Raw genomic sequence first — 22,400 nt, forward strand, 5'->3', positions numbered from 1 at the left:
TGTTTCCATAGATTCCTTTTTTCCTGTCGAAACCAAAGTGACCCGTGGGTAAATTTGCGGAGGCAGGATGGCTGCTCGGCTCCTTAAGTACTGTCATTGTGCATTCATTAATATCCCCATATCTGACATGGCGGGGGAAATGGTTCTTGGCAAAATGGGTACTTGTCGTGGTGCGCGAGACTCCCTAACAGGCAATCAGATGGGCTGACAGCAAGTGTCAGCCTGTGTGTGTGTGTGTGTCTGTGTGTGTGTGTGTAGGCAAAGGAGAAGGCTGCAGTCTTTGGGAGAGGTGTGGGTATTTATTCTTCTCCCATTGCCCTCTATTGACCCATGTAATGGAGAATTTTACAAGGGGAAGTGTTTGAAATATCTTTTGGACGTGGGTAATGTGTTCATCTCTGAGAGCGTGGCCTGCTTTCATTCCGATACTACCTGCCTGTGTGCATGTGTAACCTCATACTTGCAGTATGTAACGTGGTCAAACGCACATATTTTAGTCGGACTTGGAAGTTTGGATCGTGTGTTCGACTGGATGTTCACAGAAGAGCATGTTGGTAAAATGTGGCTGTAGAATTACATGTTTTGTCTGCTGGTCGAGTTTGAAGGGAAACGTCATTGAAACTGATGCATAGATTAGTCCACAGTGTTATTAAAAACTGGGGAAAAAAATACTAAGACCCAATCTCTCACTGCCTTCCCACCAATGAAAACTGGCAGTGAGGTATTTCTATTGTTCACAAGTTTCTGGTCTGAATGTAACCGTGGAACTGTGCCCCTATCAGCCCCAATACACACTTTGCTGACCAGCTAGCAGCGACGGCGAGTCCATGAACAAGTCATTTACTCCCCACCACGGCTGCCCAGCAGCCAGCATAAGAAGAGGAGGGCGGTGGAAGCTCCCACGGATGAATGTGTGCTAGTGTAAACACACGGATTTACAATTAGTCATTGCGCCGTCTAAAGTATTCAGCTCATGCAAATCGTTGCCATATGATTTAAATGTTCGAGGCCACACACACACACACACACACACACACACACACACACACACACACACACACACACACACACACACACACACACACACACACACACACACACACACACACACACACACACACACACACACACACACACACACACACACACACACACACACACACACACACACACACACACACACACACACACACACACACACACACACACACACACACACACACACACACACGGTTCAGGTAGATTCTGACACACATCCTCTGTGCACAATTACAAATAAAACACACGCACGCCTCCTCTGATTACCCAGCGCTCCGTCATATGAACCAGGCGCTCCATCCCCTCGTTGACTGTCTGTTTGTGGCCGGGTGGGTTGCGAGCGCATTCAGCAACCTTCATCTCGCCATTACCGCTCCGCTTTATATTGTTGCCAAAATCACAGGTGACAGGCCACTTTTCCCGGGCGCTCGGGCAACAAACCGTCGTCCCAGGGCGCGCCACGGGCAGAGCCGTTTGACGGCGATGGCGCCCGACACATACAGGCCTCATGTATTCAGCCCGAGTTCCAGACATCGGAGGGAGAAAAGAAGCGAGTGAAAAAGCTACCGTTGTCGCCATTAACTGTCAAAGTCACCTTCACCTCGAGGCACGCACACACACACACACACACACACACTGAAGTCATGATAGAGTGAGTGTACATTCTTTTGATAAAACTAATACAAATGAGTATGATGTAGGAGAAACAAACAGCTCATCAATACCAACAACAACAACAACAACCACAACAGCGTCTACCCGTGTTGTCATCACTGTGCCGGCCCCTCAGGATTGCGTCTCACCTTCGGCAGACGCCATTGAAGCGCGGCATTGTGGGACAATGGAGCGTCTGAGCGTGTCAGCTGAACACCTGCCGAGCGCTGCGCCGGGATAACTCGGGAGCCTAATTGTCAAGCAATTTGAAACGGCATTCTGTTGCCTCTGCCACTGTTTTAATTAGAGGGCGTTGGCTTTCAGAGGTCAAACCAAATGAGCTTTTAACTACTGTCATTCCAGGAGAAGATTCCTTTTCTTCCTGAAGCAACGACAGGTTCGCGGGCAGCTCGCCAGAGACAACCTCATAGCGGGAAGAAAGTTTAGCATGCAGCCAAAGGAATATTTACAAAAAGGTGTAGGACATATTTACCCACTTTCCTGTCTGTCTTTTTGTTGCCTCCCACAAGTCTACTCAGAGTGCAATCCTAAGACACGGGAAGGAGGCAGGAAGGAAGCAAGAAAGCAAGGAAGAAATGAGTCAAACGAGAAGAAATGATGGATGAACAAAAGGAATAAGGTACAGAGGAAGGTGAACCAAAAGAATGAAAGAAAGGGAGTACAGAAAGGAAGCAAGGTTGCATGACAGCAAGAGGGCACAGTGGAGGGGAACGACGATGCGAGAGAGGCGGATATGAGAGGGAGGAAGCACAATGGCAAGATGAACAGAGAACAACTAGAATGACAAAAAGATGGGACGTAAAAAAAATGAATGCATGTCTGAATGGCGTGCAGAAAGGACAGCGGGAGGGCGAGGAAGGATGGAAAAGATGCGTGATGGAGAGCTGGGACGGGAACGAGGATCATGTACATCAGTTTGATGTTTTCAGTTCTGAAAGGGCTCATCACCTGCTTTGAGTTCAGAAGTACGAAGATAAGGAAGGAAGGAAGGAAGGAAAACTATTGAGGAAACATGATGGGGAGATGGGATTCATGAAGGCAATATGGGTTTAGGAAGAGGAGACCAATGTCAGGACAGGTGGATAAAAAGATGACGATAAAAAGGCAACAGAATATGGAAAATGGAAGGAAAAGAAAGACAGACATGAAAGAACAAAGTAACGGAAGAAGAAAGGATGGAAAGAGGAGAGGAACGAAGCAATGTTGGACTGATATATGGTCCGAGGAGGACAAATTACATTGGGGCTGGGCAATATATCAATATTATATATCAATATCACATGAGACTAGATATGTAGTCTTGGGTTTTGAATATTGTAAAATGGCATAAGTGTTGTCTTTTCCTGGTTTTAAAAAGGGAAGTGAAGCGACTTTTCTAGCTGTTCCATCACTTGCCTTTACCCACTTAAAAATATAATTGTGTACATATTTAGTGAAAGCACCAATAATGAACCATAATATATCGTCACAATATTGATCTTGAGATAATTGGCCATAACTATTAAATACTATGATTTGTTTTTCCATATTGTCTAGTCCTTAACTGAGGTTTTATTGATGGCAACTGTACTGAAACTCCCCCCCCCCGCCCAAAAAAAATGTATAAACTTGTGTGTTCAGACTTTGCACTTGAGACTAAGAGACACCCTCCAAATGTATCGATCGTGAGAAAAACAAGACGTCGCCATGGCAAAAGGGAGATTCGGGGGCTACGTTGCTAATTGCAACTTTTTTTTTTTTCTTTTTTTTTTTTTTAAATCAGCCTCCTCTCCGCTCAATTTCTCGAAGACAGCCGAGGTAATTCAAATCGATTCCAAGTCCATCAATTACAGACACACTGACAACAGTTTGGAGAGAAGAGAAATGGATTTCTCTGCTCATCTGCGAGCCGAGGCCAAATGTGAGGACCTCAGACAGCCTGGACTCCTCCTTCACTCTTATGTTTTACTCACTCAGTTACTGTGTTGCTTCTCCCCCATCAAAACCTGCCAGCAGCCATCTCGTTTTATGACTTCAGTATGGCAGTAAGACAATAACAGCAACACAGAGGCCGGACCCAAGCGCTCTCTTATTTTATATTCCTGTGACCAAGAAGGAGGAAACAAACAATTTGAAATGTTCACCAAGAACTTTAAGAATAAACACACACACACACACACGCTGAGCAACCCCTTGTCCCTGAAAGATGAAGTACAATATCCGGAGGCAATTCGTACTGCTTTTGCTTTATTATAAACTAATGTGCTCCCAGTTGTTGCTTCCGAATGACTCAATAAATATCCAATACTTCCTGAGAGACAGCCTTGACCCTGTAGTCTGAAGGAATGCACTTCACGACACGCCGGCTCTCACAACACGCTTAAACACTGACGGCAGCTTCATAAAGTGGCAATTACCGCTATGACATCAATAACGAAGCGCATGGGGGGAAAAAAAAGGGAAATGAAAGAACCGCCACGTTTTGAGAAAGCCAAATAGACAATTACAGAGACAAATAAAGTGAGCCGGTAAGGGTGAAAAATAAAACTCCCCGGGCATATTAATGCAGCTTAATTAAAGGAGAATCCCGCCCAAAGGGTCGTTTAAAACAACACCCTCCCCCCACACTCTCACCTCCAGAGGTATTAGCAGAGTTAAAGGCAACGGGGCTACATGACAGATATCCTCAGGTTGACCTCCAAAGCTTCCCCCCCCCCCATCTATATTTATATGAAGGAGCGGTACTAATTTTGCCAAGTAAATCAGTGTGCACATTTCGTTGTGACCTCCAGCTTGACACCAAATTAAACAATACCAGGGCCCCGAGAAGCCCCGCTTTAACGAGCCTTAAATTCCTCCGTCCAATCCATCAGCAGGGATATTTCTGACACACGGATGGGAAGAGCATGAAATAAGGCAATTATTGAACCCTTCAGCCCATTTCTTCGGCTCGGCGGCACGCTGCAGCGCAGAGCCGCAGACCTCTGGATGCGTGTCTCGAGATGACTATCGGTGATAGGGAGAAATTAATTATTGTAGCAAGTCAACAATTTCACTCAATAACCCCTCTCCACTTTTTATCAAGGTTGGCAGTTCACACACAGTATCCGCCGCCATTGCGAGAGAAAACCCCACCTGGAGTCCTCTCGAGTTCACTCCGATTAAAAGAAAACTAGATACGAGCTCCAGTTTGAGGTTTCTTGTGAGAGAAAACCTCCTGGTGCATACAGGAGGACACAAATGCATGCATTGTGTGTGTGTGTGTGTGTGTTTCATGGAGGTGGCAGTCGATCCGGTGTGTCTAGGCATCCTCTCAGATTGCCTGACAGATAATCCATCACACAGTCAGTGTGTCTGACAGGAATAGGTCTCAGTCAACTCTCTGTCTCTCTGTTCTGCTCACACCGGGCCGATGAAGGACAGTCTCTCCTCTCAAACCTCTCTCGGGACAACCTACACTTGGAGTTTCATTAAAAGGACTGAAGGTGTGTGATTTAAGGAATTTAAGTGTCTGCGTGTGTGTGTGTGTGTGTGCCAATCCACAGATGAAAAGCAAGACAGTGTGAAAAATGGTGTCAAATACATCTATATACTATGTTGCATGAGCGAGTTCTTGGAAAACTGGGCTTATTGTGAACGTTTTTTTTTACTCTACTGCAGCTTAATCCAAAATCGATGTATTTCAGTATTAATAAAATCAACAAAAAAAGTATTTTGTAGAAATTGGTATAATTGTATCTTTGCATTCGACTGTGTGAGTGTTTCTTTGGGCAAAAAGGTACGAAACTGTACAAACGGCTGACGTCAACATGTGTTCTGTAAACGCGCTCTCTCCTGTAAAAGTCAAGAGAATTAATTTGATTACGACGTCTTCCTTACTTTCCATCCGCTTCCGTCTTTCCCAGCCGGGATTCTTCGAATGAAACCAGACCCTCGTCTTTGAAATAGTTGTTTTTAATCCCTCAAATTATATACACAGTTTTGACACCGTCTTCAAGGTATCCTGTCAATATACATTGTTGATTATAAAAAGAGTTAAGTACAGTTGTATTCTTGATTTTGTTTTCTCAGCACCTCTGAATGGACGTAACTGCTGCTACCTAAAGAGTCGGCAAGATAGTTTACAAAATCCTTCTTGAAACGGGCGCCGACTTAAGCAGTTAACACCCGAGAGCACTTCACAATTAAGACGTGCTGTATCATATTCACAGCGTGGATACTTCATCCTCCTCATTTGATACACAGATAAGGCATTGGGTGGATTAATGGATTTGTTTCGTCACTAAGAAAACAGACCGATTAATCCAGAGTTAAGACGTGCCCGGTGTGACGTGGCCTCTTGGACCAGCTTGTTCTAGAGATTTCACAACAACAGGCTGTTTTCAGTCATATTGTACTTTAACAAAAACGAGGGAGCTGAAAATCTCTCTGAACTAATATTCCACACAAATGGAAAGGATCGCTTTGGAAAATGGAATGCACTTAGTGTTAGATCTCTTTCCAATTTCTGTCACTGAAGATTTAGGATGTTCCAGGACATGATGTGGAGGCAAGCCGAAGAGTTACAGAGTGATTTAGAAAATAAAAAGTAGTTGAATCTGCTAATTAACACTGCACACGTGTTTGGCATCTTAATATTGGTAAAGCTGGTGAGCTTATGAGAGCAAAGGCTTGAGGTCCTGGAGGTCTGCGTGTGTGAGAAAAGGCTGCCGGTGATGCGTGTTGGTAATGAGTGGGCAGAGTGTGGAGCAGTTGCACCGAGAGCTTTCTATTTGTGGATGGCCGCCACTGCTTTCTTGGCAGCGTCATCCAGGTTCTCTGCTGCGGTGATGGGCAGGCCGCTCTCGGTCAGAATCCTCTTGGCCTCGTGGACGTTGGTCCCTAGAAGACGGAGAAAGAACGCCGTTACGACAGGCAACCACAATACTGACAAGAAAAAGAAAAAAAAGGGCTTAACAAGGTGGAACCCGATGTGCCATCTGCACTGATGTAAAAACCAACACTGTGTGAAAGACAAAGAGTTCCTTTGGAGGAATCAATGCACCTGATGACAGATGGATGGAGTTATGGGTGAACGGTGGTAGCTTTGACTGTGAACACCGTCAGTGAGGCAGGAGGACAATTTATTTGTGTTTGTGTGTGTGTGTGTGTGTGTGTGTGTGTGTGTGTGTGTGTTGGCTGCAGCGAGGTCAGGGGTAGCAGGTGCTGGGTGATACGGTGACGTCCATGCCCCGGTAGACCCCCAACCAACCAGACACAGAGATGGAGAGACACCTGGAGACGCTCTCCACAGGCGCCACACACTAAACTGGCTGCCTCACAACGCTGCACCACACACACACACACAAGCCTGTCACACACGCACACACAGACAGAAAGTGCGGGGGACGGAAGACACAGGGAGGGAGAGAGGACAATGATGAAAAGAGGGAGCGAGCGAGTGAGATGAGAGAGCGAGGGCATGAGAGCAAAAGGTCAAAAAGGAGCAGAATCGCCCACGCTGCTGAAACAACAAAAGCCAGCTGTTTATGTGGCATTTACTGATTTCACACATGAAGACATGATGGCAGAGGAAAAGGCCATTTACAGAGTCCTGTCTGAACAATTCTCTACTCCGGCTGCTCCTGGAAAATAATTAGTTCTTTTTTACCGAACACATCGTTGGTCGGACAAAACATTTCACATGTTAGTGACCACATGATTAAGAGAGAAAACAATCTGCAGTTGAATCCATAGTGAAAATAATAGTTGCAGTCCAACATTCATGTACAGTATTTACTGTATGTGTGGAATTAAAATATTTGATGTGAATTTAAATGAGCATCGATGTCTCTGCATTCACTCCGGACAATTCTGTGATCTGGCACTGTGTGTGTGTGTGTGTGTGTGTGTGTGTGTGTGTGTGTGTGTGTGTGTGTGTGCATGCTCAGAGAGACACTTGCAGGTCGACCTTAGCTCTCCTGGCTGGCGTGTAATTAAGACTGCATGATGTGTGAATTCTCTGGAGGCCAGGCCACCCTGATCAATACACCTTTCACGAAGAATTCTATTACCGGTGCCACTTAACGCCTAATATTTCATCTCTTTTGTCCAGCGTGATAATAAGTCATTCCAAACACATTTTTAAACAATCAATTGTGCGATGTAATTAATTAGAACCCGAGCAGGAAGAGACCTTGCTCTGGCGCGTAAACAGAGGTTGGAATATTCTCTCTGTGAAGAATCTATAGTCTCAGTGCTGTCGCTCACATCGTAACTGTAATGCCATACAGGCGGATCTTGCAGATGATTAAAACAAAGTTGCAACACAGCAAAGTTGAAACAACATGCACCTCCGGCAGAAGCAGCCGTATGTGCCCACAGCATATAATACATAATGCAAGAGATACTCTGAAAAGACAAATATGACTATGTAGTCCTGCAATAAAGTAAACAACACATGCACTTCAATTGTCATCCCATAAATATTAATGAGAAGCAATAGTGTGTGCGGCAATGTTAAGACACTGCATCTGTGCTACCTGTGTTATCCATGTTATGTGTGTGTGTGTGTGTGGGGTGGGGGGGGGGGTGTGGGGGGGGGGGGGGGGCTTTCTCTGCATATGTGTGTCTGTGAGTGAGAGAAAGGGAGAGAGAGAGAGATACATTTAAAGAGAAAGGGAGAAAGGGAGAGAGAGAGAGAGATATATTTAAAGAGAAAGCGAGAGTGAGAGAAAAAAAGGGAGCGAGAGAGGAAGAGAGAGAGAGAGAGAGAGAAAGAGAGAGGACTGCAGTTCCACTGTGAGCAGTAGGGAGCAATGATAGCTCACAGCAGCAGAGGAAAGGACGGAGCCCCACTGGAAACGGCCCCACTAGGTGTGAGTGTGTGAGTGTGTGTGTTTGTAGAGTTTGTTTCGTATATGGATGTGTGTGTTCACCTGCAGCCACTAGGTGCTGCCAGAGACCTACTCACAGCCTGGACCCAGGCACATAATAAAATGCACTCACACCAAGAACGACTTGACAAAAAAAAAAGAAAGATTTTTACTGCCACACAAAATGATTTACACAATCTCCAGAGTTTTAGGCGGTTATTCATTTCTGCTATCCATCCATCCATCCATCCATTTTCAATACCGCTTATCCTCATTAGGGTCGCGGGGGCGCTGGAGCCTATCCCAGCTGACATAGGGCGAAGGCAGGGGACACCCTGGACAGGCCGCCAGTCCATCGAGGGCACATGTAGGGACATACAACCATTCACTCTCACATTCACACCTATGGGCAATTTAGAGATCAATTAACCTGCAGCATGTCTTTGGACTGTGGGAGGAAGCCGGAGAGCCCGGAGAGAACCCACGCTGCCACGGGGAGAACATGCAAACTCCACACAGAAGGACCGCTCCGACCGGGAATCAAACCCGCGGCCCTCACATGCACAAACTTGAGCTCACGGCCGGCCCGGCTACGTCAACTTCTCTCTGTACACCAACTTCTCTCGGCTCTGTAATTCGCTCGCATGGCTTCTCCTTCCATCGCTACGCCGATGACACCCAATTGATCCTCTCGTTTTCTCAATCTGAAACGCAGGTAGCAGCACAAATCTCTGCCTGTCTGACTGACATCTCTCAGTGGATGTCCGCACACCACCTGAAAATTAACCCCGACAAGACTGAACTACTCTTCCTTCCAGGAAAAGGCTCTCTCACCCACGACCTAACTATTACCTCCAACCACTCAGTGTTGGCCCGACTCCGACTGCCAGGAACCTCGGTGTGACACGTGACAGTCAACTCTCCCTGACTGCCAACATTATCGCAACAACACGCCCCTGTAGGTACATGCTGTGCAACATCAGGGGAATACATAACATCAGAAGGCGGCACAGGTTCTGGTCCAGGCTCTGGTCATCTCGCATCTAGACTACTGTAACTCCCTCTTGGCAGGTCTACCTGCTAATGCCATTCGACCTCTACAGCTCATCCAGAATGCAGCTGCTCGACTGGTCTTCAACCTCCCGAAGTTTACCCACACTACTCCGTGACCTTCACTGGTTACCGGTGGCCGTCCACATCCGCTTCAAAACATTGGTAGGCTACTTGCGTACCGTGCTGCGAACAGATGGGGTCCAGTCTACATCCAGGACATGGTTAACCGTACACCCCAGCTCGTTCACTTCGCTAGCTCCGTCACTACAAAGTCACGACTGTTTGCTGTCCTGGCTTCTCATTGGTGGAACGAGCTCCCCATTGACATCAGGACAGCAGAAAGTCTCTACATCTTCCGTCGCAAACTAAAAACACATCTTTTTTGACTATACCTTGAATAGGGAAGGTAGAGCCGTAGTAGCACTTTAGTAGCACTTAAATGTCTCTTACTGATAGTACTTTGTTGTTTAACTTTATTGAAGAAATTGTTACTTTCTCGATTCTTGTTGTTCTGAGTTTGTACTCATGGTTTAATGCACTTATTGTAAGTCGCTTTGGATAAAAGCATCAGCTAAATGACATGTAATGTAATGTCAACGAAGCGAGGAGACGCTTCATTCTCTGCTCACATAGACATTACTCCACCAGATCTTTACAAAGATAAGAGTTGGAACACAGTTCCTTTAAGTATTTTGCCATCTAAATAATTGCCACTTCATAGAACACATTAATGGTGGATAGCAACACTAATGTTCAAGCTTTCTTGCGACTATTGTTGAGAATGACACTTTAATTAATGCGTGAGTCAATTAAAGGACACCGTATTTCAACAGGATAATAAGAGTTCTGTTGATGCTGGAGTTCATAAATCTGTGAGTATTTCTGTCCTAACGAGACATGAGGAGAAGACGCCGCTGAATTCTCCAACCCGGAGTTCCTCGTGCATCACAGGCAATTATTGTCCCTGTGATGCGTGTGAAATGTGTTCTTGCATAAGGTAAAGACAAGAAAATAAATTATGCAACGCTTGATAACTTAACTAAATCCCTTTCTGTGGTTGAGGAATTAGCTTGATCCATTCCCTCTGAACTTTGTTTTTAATAAAAAGTGAGACAAATTACTTTTTGTATGAGAAATAATGGCATCTTTCTTTTACAAATGAATCGTTGAATTCATAACTAATAAAACACACCATTAGCATTTACCAAAGGCCTTTTGACTTGCCATAGCACAGGTTTGACTAATTACACGAACGAGCCAGCATGGACCATAATTCCACCGTCGTTAATCTTATTATTTACACAATTCATTTTGTACTGGATGTGTTTTCATCGAAATGATGGCCGCTGTTCAGAAAAGTTACTTTTTTGTTCCTTCTTTTGGTTTGTGACAACACAAAAAGGTATACATACTTTTCTAAAAATCTGAAAAGCAGACTTTTTAAATCAGCTTCATATTTTTTTTTTACTAAGTAGTTCCAGTTAAATGGTCGGTTCACCGCTCTAAATGAATGCACTGGCTACATTATAGAATATCTTATTCATAACAATGAGTGTAGTCCTTCAGGGCCTCGTCCTCTGAACACCACGTGGTGGTGACTGTAAGTTACATTGCACCTCTGAACTCTCACATCCCATCTGCTATTCAATGCTCTCCTTCAGGCTGCAGCAGACAGGACACATGGCTTCCTCATGTGTTCCTGGAAATATTGATATTCATTTTAGGACAATGACATGGCTGGATAGCTAGTCTTGTTCTTAAAACATACTGTCAAACTATATTTACTGTACACATATCTGCACATATATATATATACATACATACATACATACATATACACATATATATACGCACACACACACATATATATATATATATATATATATATATATACATACACATATATATATATGTGTGTGTGTGTATATATATATATATATATATATATATATATATACACACACACATATATGTATATATATATATATACACACACATACACACACACATATATACATATACATATATATATATATATATATATATATATATATACACACACACACGTATATAAATAAGAGAGAGAGAAACCTGTTGATAATAACACTGAATATGAAATAGCAGAGCCACGATTCCTTTTTTCTAGACTTTGTGACCCAGAGAGTATTACAGAAATAGTAACCGTGAACAACAGGTGTAATCATCACTAAATGTCATCACACTTGTTCTAACTTTGAATCCTTTTAATATTCAGAACTAAACAGTTGGGCTTTTCCCTTCAGACAGAATTGGATGAGGCTCGCTCTTCCCACCTTCCTCCTGTGTGTGGAACATCAAATGCTTCTCATTGGAGCGGTGAGAGAGTGAGAGAGAGAGTGAGTGAGTGAGTGAGTGAGTGAGTGAGTGAGTGAGTGAGAGGAGAGAGAGAGAGAGAGAGAGAGAGAGAGAGAGAGAGAGAGAGAGAGAGAGAGAGAGAGAGAGAGAGAGAGAACGGGGCGGACGCTTCTCCTTTGATGTGCTCGCCAGTCATTAATCAACGTTTTCATGTTTCTGATTTTGTCTTGAATCTTGTTTCAGAGAGACTGGAGCTCAGTATATTACATCTACAGAGCATCTCTGACATTGAGAGTTCATATTATATATGAATGCATCGAGTCATTCAGATTTTCATCCATGCTGAACCTCATTGTAATAAAAATTCCATCAAATTCAGCTTTTGGGCATCTGACACTATTTATTCTCATTACATTTTCAGTTCTGGACCGGTGCTTTTTGGAAGCGAAGAGGAGGAAAAAGATGCAAAATACATGAAAGGAAGAACAAAATTGGGAATTGTTGAATTCTTACAACTAAACATTTAATAAATGTAGATTTCAAAAAGTCAAAAAAAAAGATGGTCAGTGTCAAACCGAGCAGGTGTCTGCTCTTTTATATTCAGCGTGTATGCATGTACATGAATACCTGTTTATGTGTGCATTAGCCGCAGCAGATGGCTATTTCAGCTGTGATGACACCGTCGGGACTGAAAGGACCGTTTCAACCATACTATCTATTTTTAATTAAGTGGGAGAAATATGGTCAGATCGCCTTTTAAAAAAGGGAGAAAACAGCCTCCACTGTTTGAGAGACAGTTGGGGAACGGCTGAGTAAATCAATAGGCCGGGGAACAGAGTTAAGCGAATGCAGTCACCTTTTTTTTTCGTCTTTCTCCTGGACCCTGAGGGCTATTCAAGAGGATTTGTTTCCCCAGAGTGGCAGCGAGCCTCCTCACAGAGCAATATGTCCATGTTTGCACTGTGGCCAAAGGGGGCAGTACAGTTCTTCGTCATGTATCTCTTCCTTTCAATACCTTAAACATGGGTGTGTACAAACATTTTGTGCGGGTTCTTTTGCATATGAATATAAGTGCTTATACTGTAGCCACAAACTGGGTGTGTTTTAGTCCGACTCTCTATTAGCTCGTACTTCAAGCAACTCTATCAACTAATTCCACCCTATCAGCATCTAGACAACATGACCCTTCTCCTCCACACATGGGGATACATAACTCTCCACCAATGTAATCAACCCAGGTCTTTTAAAAAGAGCCTTCCCAATTAAAAGTGTGCCAGTTAATCCATTCTGATCCCGTTGAAGAGCGCTGGGCCGCTCTCGCTGCCCGGCGGTCAGCCTAGCAAGCTGAGCTGATTGATTCTGAAGCAATCTTCTTCACAAGACTGCGGCCCAGGATGTAATGACCCACAGCTAAAGCTTGGATTAGGCCCGGGCCAGGAGAACGTGGTTGGCCCAACCGCCAGCAGTGACCTTCTGTTTGTGAGTCAGGTTGCATTACATGGTTGGGGAGGGGGGGGGGGGTATGAGAAATATGCGGCGACTAATTAAGGGGTCTGTTTTCGATACCTCGCTTCTGTGGCGACACAGTTCAGGAGTTCACTCTTCGGCCGCGTGGTCAATCAGCAACGTGAAGAATCGTGCAAATTTGAATTTGTGTGCAGTTGTGACTTGTGGGATTTAAGTTTAAGCCACACGTCAGTTCTCGTTACAGCTTCAGTTCTGGTGCAAAGTCCTTATATAAAAGTCCCTCGATTACAGACCTACATGACATTTCCTTTTGTTTAAGGGGAGAATAGTGTAAACAGTGTCACACATTCTTAAGGGCCATGTGTATACTGTACTGTAGTGCCTCGGTGCACAGTGGGGTTCTAGAAACAGCTTACGCGCCCTGACCTACACACCTTATTAGCAGAGTGTGAGGACATACAGTATGAAGTGCTCTCACACACACACACACACACATGCTTTGGACACACCACTCAGCAGGATCTTGACAATTAAGCAAACCACCAACTCGCCCCCGCGCCTCTGGGAGTCACCACTGCATCACACACACACACCCCTCCCCCCCCCCCCACACAGGTTTCATTAGCATACACAGGTGAAAGGTGAGCCAATCAGTGCATCTCTGCCGTTATTCTGGCTGGCGCTAATGACGGTTGCGGCACAATGTGACACGTATGAGAAATGTCCTCCTGTTCTCAACGGGACGCCGGGCCACAATGAAGATGGATCGGCTCCAGAGAGCACAGCAGCAATAATACAATGGCTCCAAAGTTTAAAACGAAGAGGGAAAGATGTGCTTTAAATCCTGTGTAACACTAACAAGTGATAATATATACATTTGTCACTTCAAAAATGGTCAAATAAATTATATATTTATATTGAAAACTAGATATAACTGGCTATATTATCAGTAATTTGTTAGTGTTTGAATGCTTTATTCCATTGAAGTTGTACATCGTGGCCATATGGGGTGTGACTATGGGACTGACTTTTTTTATTTCATTGATCTCTTTTTATAGCGCATTTCTACCTTCGAGCCGGACCACCAGCGGCACCTTCAGCTCCAGCTCTCGGCAAGCCTTGGTGATGCCGTTGGCGATGATGGCACAGTTGACGATTCCACCAAAGATGTTGACCAAGATGGCCTCGACCTGTGAAAGAAGAGAATCAAATAAGGAATTAAATCCAGTGGCATTGTGCAAAGGATGTACATTTCTCATACAAAACTTTCATTCTGACGAGTGAACAAGGTCTCTTGACTGAGGAAAACATTTAGTGGAGCAGCCTCCCAACCGTTGTGTACAATATTACGTGCACCAAGAGGCTATACAACACTGTCACACCGAGGCGGAATAGAGTAATATATTGTTGAAGTTAAGAGGGCAGCAGCAGGTGAAAAAGGCAACATCGGGGCCAAATAATAAAGTAATATTTCAATGGGAAGTGGTGACATGACAAACAGAAGACGCTGCACACCTGGCTTGTTTTCAAAACAATGTGGCAGAGCCATGCATCATATTAGGCCTTTAAAAAAAACTGTGCGGTATAAAGCTCTTTCCTTTCCTCTTAATGGAATATAATAATAATATATTTATTTATATAGCACCTTTAAAAACAGGGTTTACAAAATACTCTACATAGAAGCAAGGTAAAAACATAACATCAATACAAGTAAACATTTCAGAAAATACATGAGGCAAAGGAGACAATGCCATATAGGCAATTAACACAATAGAGAAATAGAAAATTACAAATACAAAATAAAGCAGACCATACAAACTAAAATAGGGGAACCAAAGAACTGCATAAAAGGACGACATCTTGGAGTGTACCAGTCCGGTTTTGGGGAGTGGAGTCAGCAGGAAGAGGGTGCTGGGGGAGCTGTAACAGTTCCTAATTTCGTGCCACCATCTCGCTCTTGGGGACTGTTGTTGTGATGACGAGCTGCAGCGATGCGCTCGGCCGACCAGAGGGAGGGGATGGAAAGCGTGGAGCGATCAGGCCAGGAGCAAACAAACCCTCCGCGGGAGGCTCTGTGGATGCAACGGGGCCAACGGGGCCGACGGAGCGGCGTTAAGTTTCGCCAGCGTCCCCGTTGCAAGGACTACACATAAAACACCCATCTTTTCAGGGTTTTATTGCAATAAACAGGGTTCGCATTTCTCCCAACTTGAAGGAGATAGTGAATGAAGTTCAGACAAAGGTACTTATAAATATTCTCACCCTTGGCAGATGTCCTCGAGCACAGTGTTTTGTCTTTGGATTCACAACCTTATTTCTAGAGAGTCTTTCTTCCGCTGTCTGCTGGGAATCGAAAGTAGCTGATAACATTGGCGGGGAAGCCGAAGGTTGAATCCCACGGGAAAACAGACAGAGGCGAGGTCTTAGGCGGCATCGAGCTAATACAAGAGAGACCCCCACCTTGCTCGAGACTCGGTTCAAATTCAATAGCTACGGTTCGCAAAATGTTAAGATGTCACGACTTCACATTTTCAAAACAGCCATCGAGAACAAACCTTTTAGTTGTGAAGACGCAAAGTTGTGTGCAAACAACCTCACTGTTTTCCCTTCAGCTGTCTTGCGGTTTCTTTTTGCAAAAGATATTTTACTTTTTTTTTTTTACAAAATGAGCATGAAGCTGATAACACCAAGTCGTGAAAAGCAAAGCAGCTAGAGTGTGTGTGTGTGTGTGTGTGTGTGTGTGTGTGTGTGTGTGCATGCAATTACACTAACAATCTAGCACTTGGTAATTACCCTGGCTAGCTCAGACGAAAAGTAGAGAGCACACAGGATTAATCCTCCATGTTTGTTTATAATCACTGCTAATCTGTTAGCGCCGATTCGGATGAGCACCGTGTGGGTGTTTGTGTGCGCCTGTCGTGAACGTGTATGTTTTCAGTGTGTGGTAATGACGTTTATAGGGAGAGGAGATCAAGGACTTAGATAGCTATCAGAGCTGTCCACTACGTGCCATCCGAGCGAGCGCCTCCTCGTGAACAGCAGAGCACGGACACAAGACCAACAAACGCAGACGGCAGCGTGAAGACGCAGGTGTAAGGAAATGAAGCGGTCGGGGTCCACACACAGAGCCGTTTCATGCTGATGAGGCGCATATCGCACAGGGAACGCAACGCAACAAGGGGAAAAAGTCCGGGAAGCATTAGTCCCAAACTGCAAATGAACACGACTCAGATGTTCAAATGAAAAACAAAGAAAAACAAAATGAATCACGACCTCCAGATTACTCGTGTAATAACACATGATGAGGTGCTGTAATTGATTTAAATAATGGATGAGATAGAGGCAGTATAATGGCAGTCCATTTTTTTTTTTCTATAGCAGAGCAGTTTGCATGTTCTCTCCAATACAATGGCCATTAACACAGGACTAAATATGGATATGGTGTTTGCAAATTATTATCCATTTTGCACGTTTTTGTAGCAATTTAAACTAGATTAGGGTAATTTCCTCAGTGAGTTGGCAGTCACAATGGTAATTTCTACTTTAATATAATAATAATAATAATAATAATAATAATATACAGTATGTTCTATGCTCATTTGGACAAATAACTAAAGCCGTGAACAAAATTTGATTTTGAAGTTTCCAATTGTTGTATAATTGTTTTGCGAATATGGGAGTCATTGTCTCGGATACAAGCGGCCGAAATGAGCTTCCTCCGTAGGGTGGCCGGGCTCAGCCTTAGAGATAGGGTAAGGGGCTCGGACATCAGGGGGGAGCTTGGAGTCGAGTCGCTGCTCCTTCGTGTCCAAAGGAGTCAGCTGAGGTGGTTCGGGCATCTAGTCAGGATGCCTCCTGGACGCCTCCCATTAGAGGTTTTCCGGGCACGTCCAACTGGTAGGAGGCCCCGGGGAAGACCGAGAACACGCTGGAGGGATTATATCTCCCGGCTGGCCTTGGAACGCCTCGGGATCCCCCAGAATGAGCTGGAAAGTGTTGCGGGTGAGAGGGAAGCCTGGGTCGGCCTGCTGAACCTGCTGCCACCGCGACCCGTCCCCGGATAAGCGGGTGATAATGGATGGGAGTCATTGTTGAAAAAAAAAAAAAATTGGACGCGTCGGGGGCCGAGATACCCTGTCTTTTAGTCATTTGTATGAATCAAGCTCAAATTAACATTTTCCACAACTCACAAGCGTCTTTTGTTGGACTCTCCATGCCTGGTAAATTCCAGGAAGGTTAGTGCCCTTACTTTTGGTTTTTATTGGTGTTTTCATTAAGTCACAAGCTCAATCGGAAATAACCCTGATGACATCAAAAGGCTTTCTTAGACTGTAGAAAGCTGAAAGAAAAGAGACACCCGCGACACTATATATTTTCTTCTTCTTCCCTTCAGGATGTTCAGCACTCCTCGTGACAATTAAACTGATCGTCATGCGTAAAATTGGTGGAGCGCCCCTTTAATGTACAGTTGGTATCACATATAAAAGTGTAGCCTCAAGGCACCGGCTTCTGTCTCTGGGACTGACCACGCTGCTGATGGGAATCTGCAGCCGCCTGCTACTCAAAACGAAGCTACATTCACACACTTTTTAAAGAAGACCAGCGTATTACTCGGTGGTCGGCATTCATTTACATGTGTGAAGGGTGGCAGACAGGAAGGAGACTGCGTGAGTTAAGCAGTGAGAGGAAAGCAGACGGAAAGAAGGAGGTGTGAAACGTTGGTTCTCAAACCTCAGCCGTGTATCAAACAGTTCTTCTGACAGCCTGTTAGGTTTTATCTGCAGTTCACACATTTATGTGTATGCATGTGTGTGTGTGTGTGTGTGTGTGTGTGTGTATGTGTATCTTTGCTGCTGCCTCTGGGCATACATGGGAGTGTGTGTTGCCCCACTGCCCTGTGCAGGTGTGGCCCACAGCGGGGACCCAAGTTCAACATCGCCACTGCCACTCTGAATTTGTACACAGACAATTTAAAAAGACACGAAGGAGAGATGCACATCTGAATATTATGGACCAAAGCTCTCAGCTTGAGTCGGTGCATTTACTGATTTGAATGTGTTTCAAAACAAGAAAACATACAGAACTTAGATGAAATGATTGGAGGTCTAGAGTCATTGTAGTTGTATTACATGTCCAATGAAATAACAATGACATGTATGTAATGCAACATCGCTCCTCGTGTTAGATGGTTGACACTGATCCACAATGAGGACTATATAAACAAACACGCACACACACACATGCACACACATGCACACCCACCCACCACTGGGGGGCAGCAGAGATTCAGATGCCTTTGTGCAGCCTCACCAGAGAAGGCTCTATTCTCACCCTATTTGCAGCCCATTTTTCAACTCTGTCTCTATTGGGAAGAACCATTTTTCTTCCATTCATGCGTCTCCTATTGACACCTATGTATATTAATGATACGTAAGACATGATTTATGTTGCTTGGCAAATAAGTAAATGCTGTTTATAGAAATATGCATGTGGTTAGGAGGACTGAGTTGCACTTTGCTCTAAGTTTGTTGGGTTTTCTTCTCATAATTCCTCTTGTTTGTGTTTACAAGCAAGTGTAGAGCCTGAGGAACATTACTTACCACAACAAGCATGCATCTAATGTTAAAGTTCTACCACTTCTGCCTACTCTGAATAAAGATAGTTACAACACCAGATGAGATAATGTGGTTAACTACTGTTCACCAACCTGTGTGTTGTCAGAAGGACTCCCCTGTGATTACAATCGCAGCGAGCGCTTGCACTTTGTTTGTGATCAGGGAATAAATCTACCAGAACGAGAGAAGTTGTTGGCTGAATTCTTCTGAAGGCTCTACCAGGCATCCAATTTGGTACACGCTTTCAGTGCCCAGAGGAAAAAACGCCTTTAATTGAAAATATGCAAAAGGCACTGGAGCTAAAAGAGCAGAAAAGGCAAAAATGTGTGCATCTCTAATCATGTTCTCTGCAAGGACAGTTCATTCTGTTCTTAATTGCAATACATACCTTTGGTAAAGCATATTGCTGCTTTGGCGGCGGACTGCACAGTCCCCACTAGTTATAAAATACAGTATATTGCTTCTTTGTAGCACGGTACTGGTCTGAAAGGGGTTGAAATGGCACAATGACGAACTGGCCAAAAGAATGGAAGTCAAATTTAGTGTCAATCTCTTTGGTTTGACGCCCTCCATCCAATCAAAAGTCCAACAACTGCTCGACTCCAATCAGCCCACAGTGGCTCAGAAATCCAGCCCTAAGCTATGGAATAGCATTGCGCACTCCAATCCGTCGATAATCTTCAACATCACACTCTGTAGCATTTTTACCTCCTGTCACAGAAAACGAGTACTGCCTCTCTCCTTAAAGGCATTCATTTCAGGTGAGCTAACCCGGCAGCGGGGTGGATTTCTTTCATCAGAGCTCAGCATAAGGCAGCAGGTATAATGTGCCAGCTCGCTCTTTTTAGAGAGATCTTTGTGCGTTCTTTCAGGCAGTGTTGCGGCATGAGCCGGTCCCTTCTACCTGGGTGCCGGTGAAATGATTCAAATTTTACTAAACAGGATCATTGCTGCCGGCTCTTTTTGCGTCAAAGTCAAAAAAAGGGCCTTCACGGGGGAAACAGGCTTTTCTGCCTGCTATTATACGCCCCGCTAAGTGCATTCAGGACAAGTAAGAAATGGAACCCAGACAATTTGACATGCTCACATGGCCCAGTATTGTACTCCTCCCGCCTTTGTTGTTACGCGTCTTGGATACATGTTTGACAAAATGTGAGTGTGTTGTTGTTCTTGTGGATAAAGGCACGTCTAATTATACAACTATCACATTATACATCGATGGGAATCTGGACGGACTGAAATATAAAAGACAACATCGAAAGGCACGCGTCACGTGTTCAGAAAGTCTTCCATCGACTGATAAATAGCAAACAAACATGTTGTACTTCTCTCCTCCAAGTTTCAACCCAGAGGGGAATCAACGCCTTGTGTTCCCTCTCATTTTGCACAGCTTCTTGTCACGAGTTGCGCGTGCGTTGCTGAATTATCACTCAAATACACATTTTCATGCCCATACCCCTCTTAAGCACTGCTAATCTCTCTGCAGGAAAGAAAGGAAAGGGAAAGCATCTTGTTTCCTTTGTTACCAGCAAGCAGATAGGAGTTTAAAAAACAAAAAAAAAAGAGGCAGGGCTGAAGATGGGCGTTTGTCTCTCTGTGGCCTATTAAGGGCAATTGTTCCGTCTTATCTACTGGAGACAGCCTGCACCGTCACCGCCTGTTCTGGCAGGCCTTGTTTATTTGTTTTCGATCTGCAGGGAGCCCCGTGCTCGGCCCCGGGGCCACAGGTTAACATCCGCGGCTTCCAAATCAAGACAGGCCTGCTGGCTCTAATCACACTCCTTGGAATCACGGTACGGCCGTTTGGTGAGAAACGATTATTCTGTTTTTGTACTAGTTTGAAGCAAGATAGGAGTGAATTGCCTCACATGGTCAAGGTGTTGTTGAGGATTTCTTCACATATCTTATATTTGGACTGGATGCCAGAGCGTCCGCCAGTCTTGTTGCAACAAGAAAGTACTGAGCTTAGCTTCCCACTATTGACGTTAGATGATGGCACAGCCAAAAGGGACGTGAGAACTAGATACATCTGGACCCATGACACACTGATGGAAGTACCGAATACACAACATCATCCCCCATACAAAGCAAAAATTGCGGCGGTATAAAATTATCATTGTTGATAAGCGTTTGAATATAGATGGTACACAAATAAGAAAAAGTCTGCCTTGTTACAAGAGACGAAGGTAAGCACTGTCACAACACAGCACTCACACATTAGACACAGCCAACATGTTCTTGGAATAATCGGATTCCTAGACACACTGTGATATTGTGCTTCATGTTATCACACAAAGATGTGGATGAAAGGAAGAGCAAGCTTCCATGTGTTCTTTGTCATATATGTAAGGAGCATCCAATGAGTAAGGAAACCCATGTAAAATGTATATATATATATATATATATATATGTGTTCATCTCGCAATCTTGTATGCCACGTTCTCCACTTTGAGCATCAATTCTGTCAAACCGAGCAGTTATTTTGCCCGTGCGTATCTATTCTTAGAGAGGATACAGAACAAGACAGAGAGGATGACACAAAGACAGACTGAGGGAAAAGAGGGTCTTGAAGTCAGAGAGGGAGGCGAAGTGAAACAGATGGAAGAAGAGAGATGGAGAAGAAAAGAGTCGGAGAGAGGTGATGGGAAGTGGTGCGGTCCCTAGCATAAGGGACAAGACGGAAATAATTATCCGGCCTGCTGAACCATAACAGCCCCTTTTTAGGACTGCGAAGACACAGACTGAGCATTATGTCAAAGATTGGCCATGTGACCGGTGGAGACACCTCTTCGACTGACAGTGGCATCTGAAGTTTCCCACAGCAACAGTCAGCTAGATACCTGCCTGATCGATGCCATGTGGGGACAAGGTTTCATCTGGAGAACATGAAGATGTCATCACTAAACGCAGTCTACCATCTACAATACCTGATGTTAGTTCCCTTTCACGTCTCGCTGATAATCAAAATCAAACTCTTGAGTCTTCAAATTATGTAAAAGGAGGAAAACCATTTGACAACTTGAACCCTACTCTGCATCGATATGTCTCGACATCATTGATCATCTTCTCACACCTGCCTTGGACTATAGGTACTGTATGACCCCCAACACACACCTCTGACACCATTTCTCTTTACAGGCCACAGGATAGAAACCAATCCAAGGCAGGTATGGCTGTACATCCTGCCAACGGTAGGGGGAAGGGGTGTGAAGGTGTGGATGAGGAAGGTGGGGAAGGAGATGAGGAAAGGTGAGATCTGGCAGAGTGCATGCGACCAGAGAATGGATTCTTGAGATGGCTCTTACAGCCTTAAGGCAGCGGGGTCATGGGCCATGTGTCTAATGAACCATTCTGCCCCCTGTCTTCTGACATAGAAGTATGGCAG

At 44.5% G+C, this 22,400-nt stretch overlaps 1 protein-coding gene across 1 annotated transcript in view; it reads right to left on the reverse strand.

Moving 5' to 3' along the window:
• Positions 1-5,630: 5,630 nt before the first annotated feature.
• Positions 5,631-22,400, reverse strand: part of suclg2 (succinate-CoA ligase GDP-forming subunit beta) — an 86,903-nt gene continuing 70,133 nt past the window's right edge. Inside the window, exons 10-11 of the mRNA XM_034532850.1 lie at positions 14,470-14,590; positions 5,631-6,573 (exon numbers count right to left, since the gene is read on the reverse strand). Coding sequence (XP_034388741.1) covers positions 6,461-6,573; positions 14,470-14,590 — 234 coding nt within the window. The 3' untranslated portion in view covers positions 5,631-6,460. The remainder of the gene's footprint in view (positions 6,574-14,469; positions 14,591-22,400) is intronic.

The sequence above is a fragment of the Cyclopterus lumpus genome, chromosome 5 (assembly GCF_009769545.1).
Source record: "Cyclopterus lumpus isolate fCycLum1 chromosome 5, fCycLum1.pri, whole genome shotgun sequence".
Taxonomy (NCBI): Eukaryota; Metazoa; Chordata; class Actinopteri; order Perciformes; family Cyclopteridae; genus Cyclopterus; species Cyclopterus lumpus.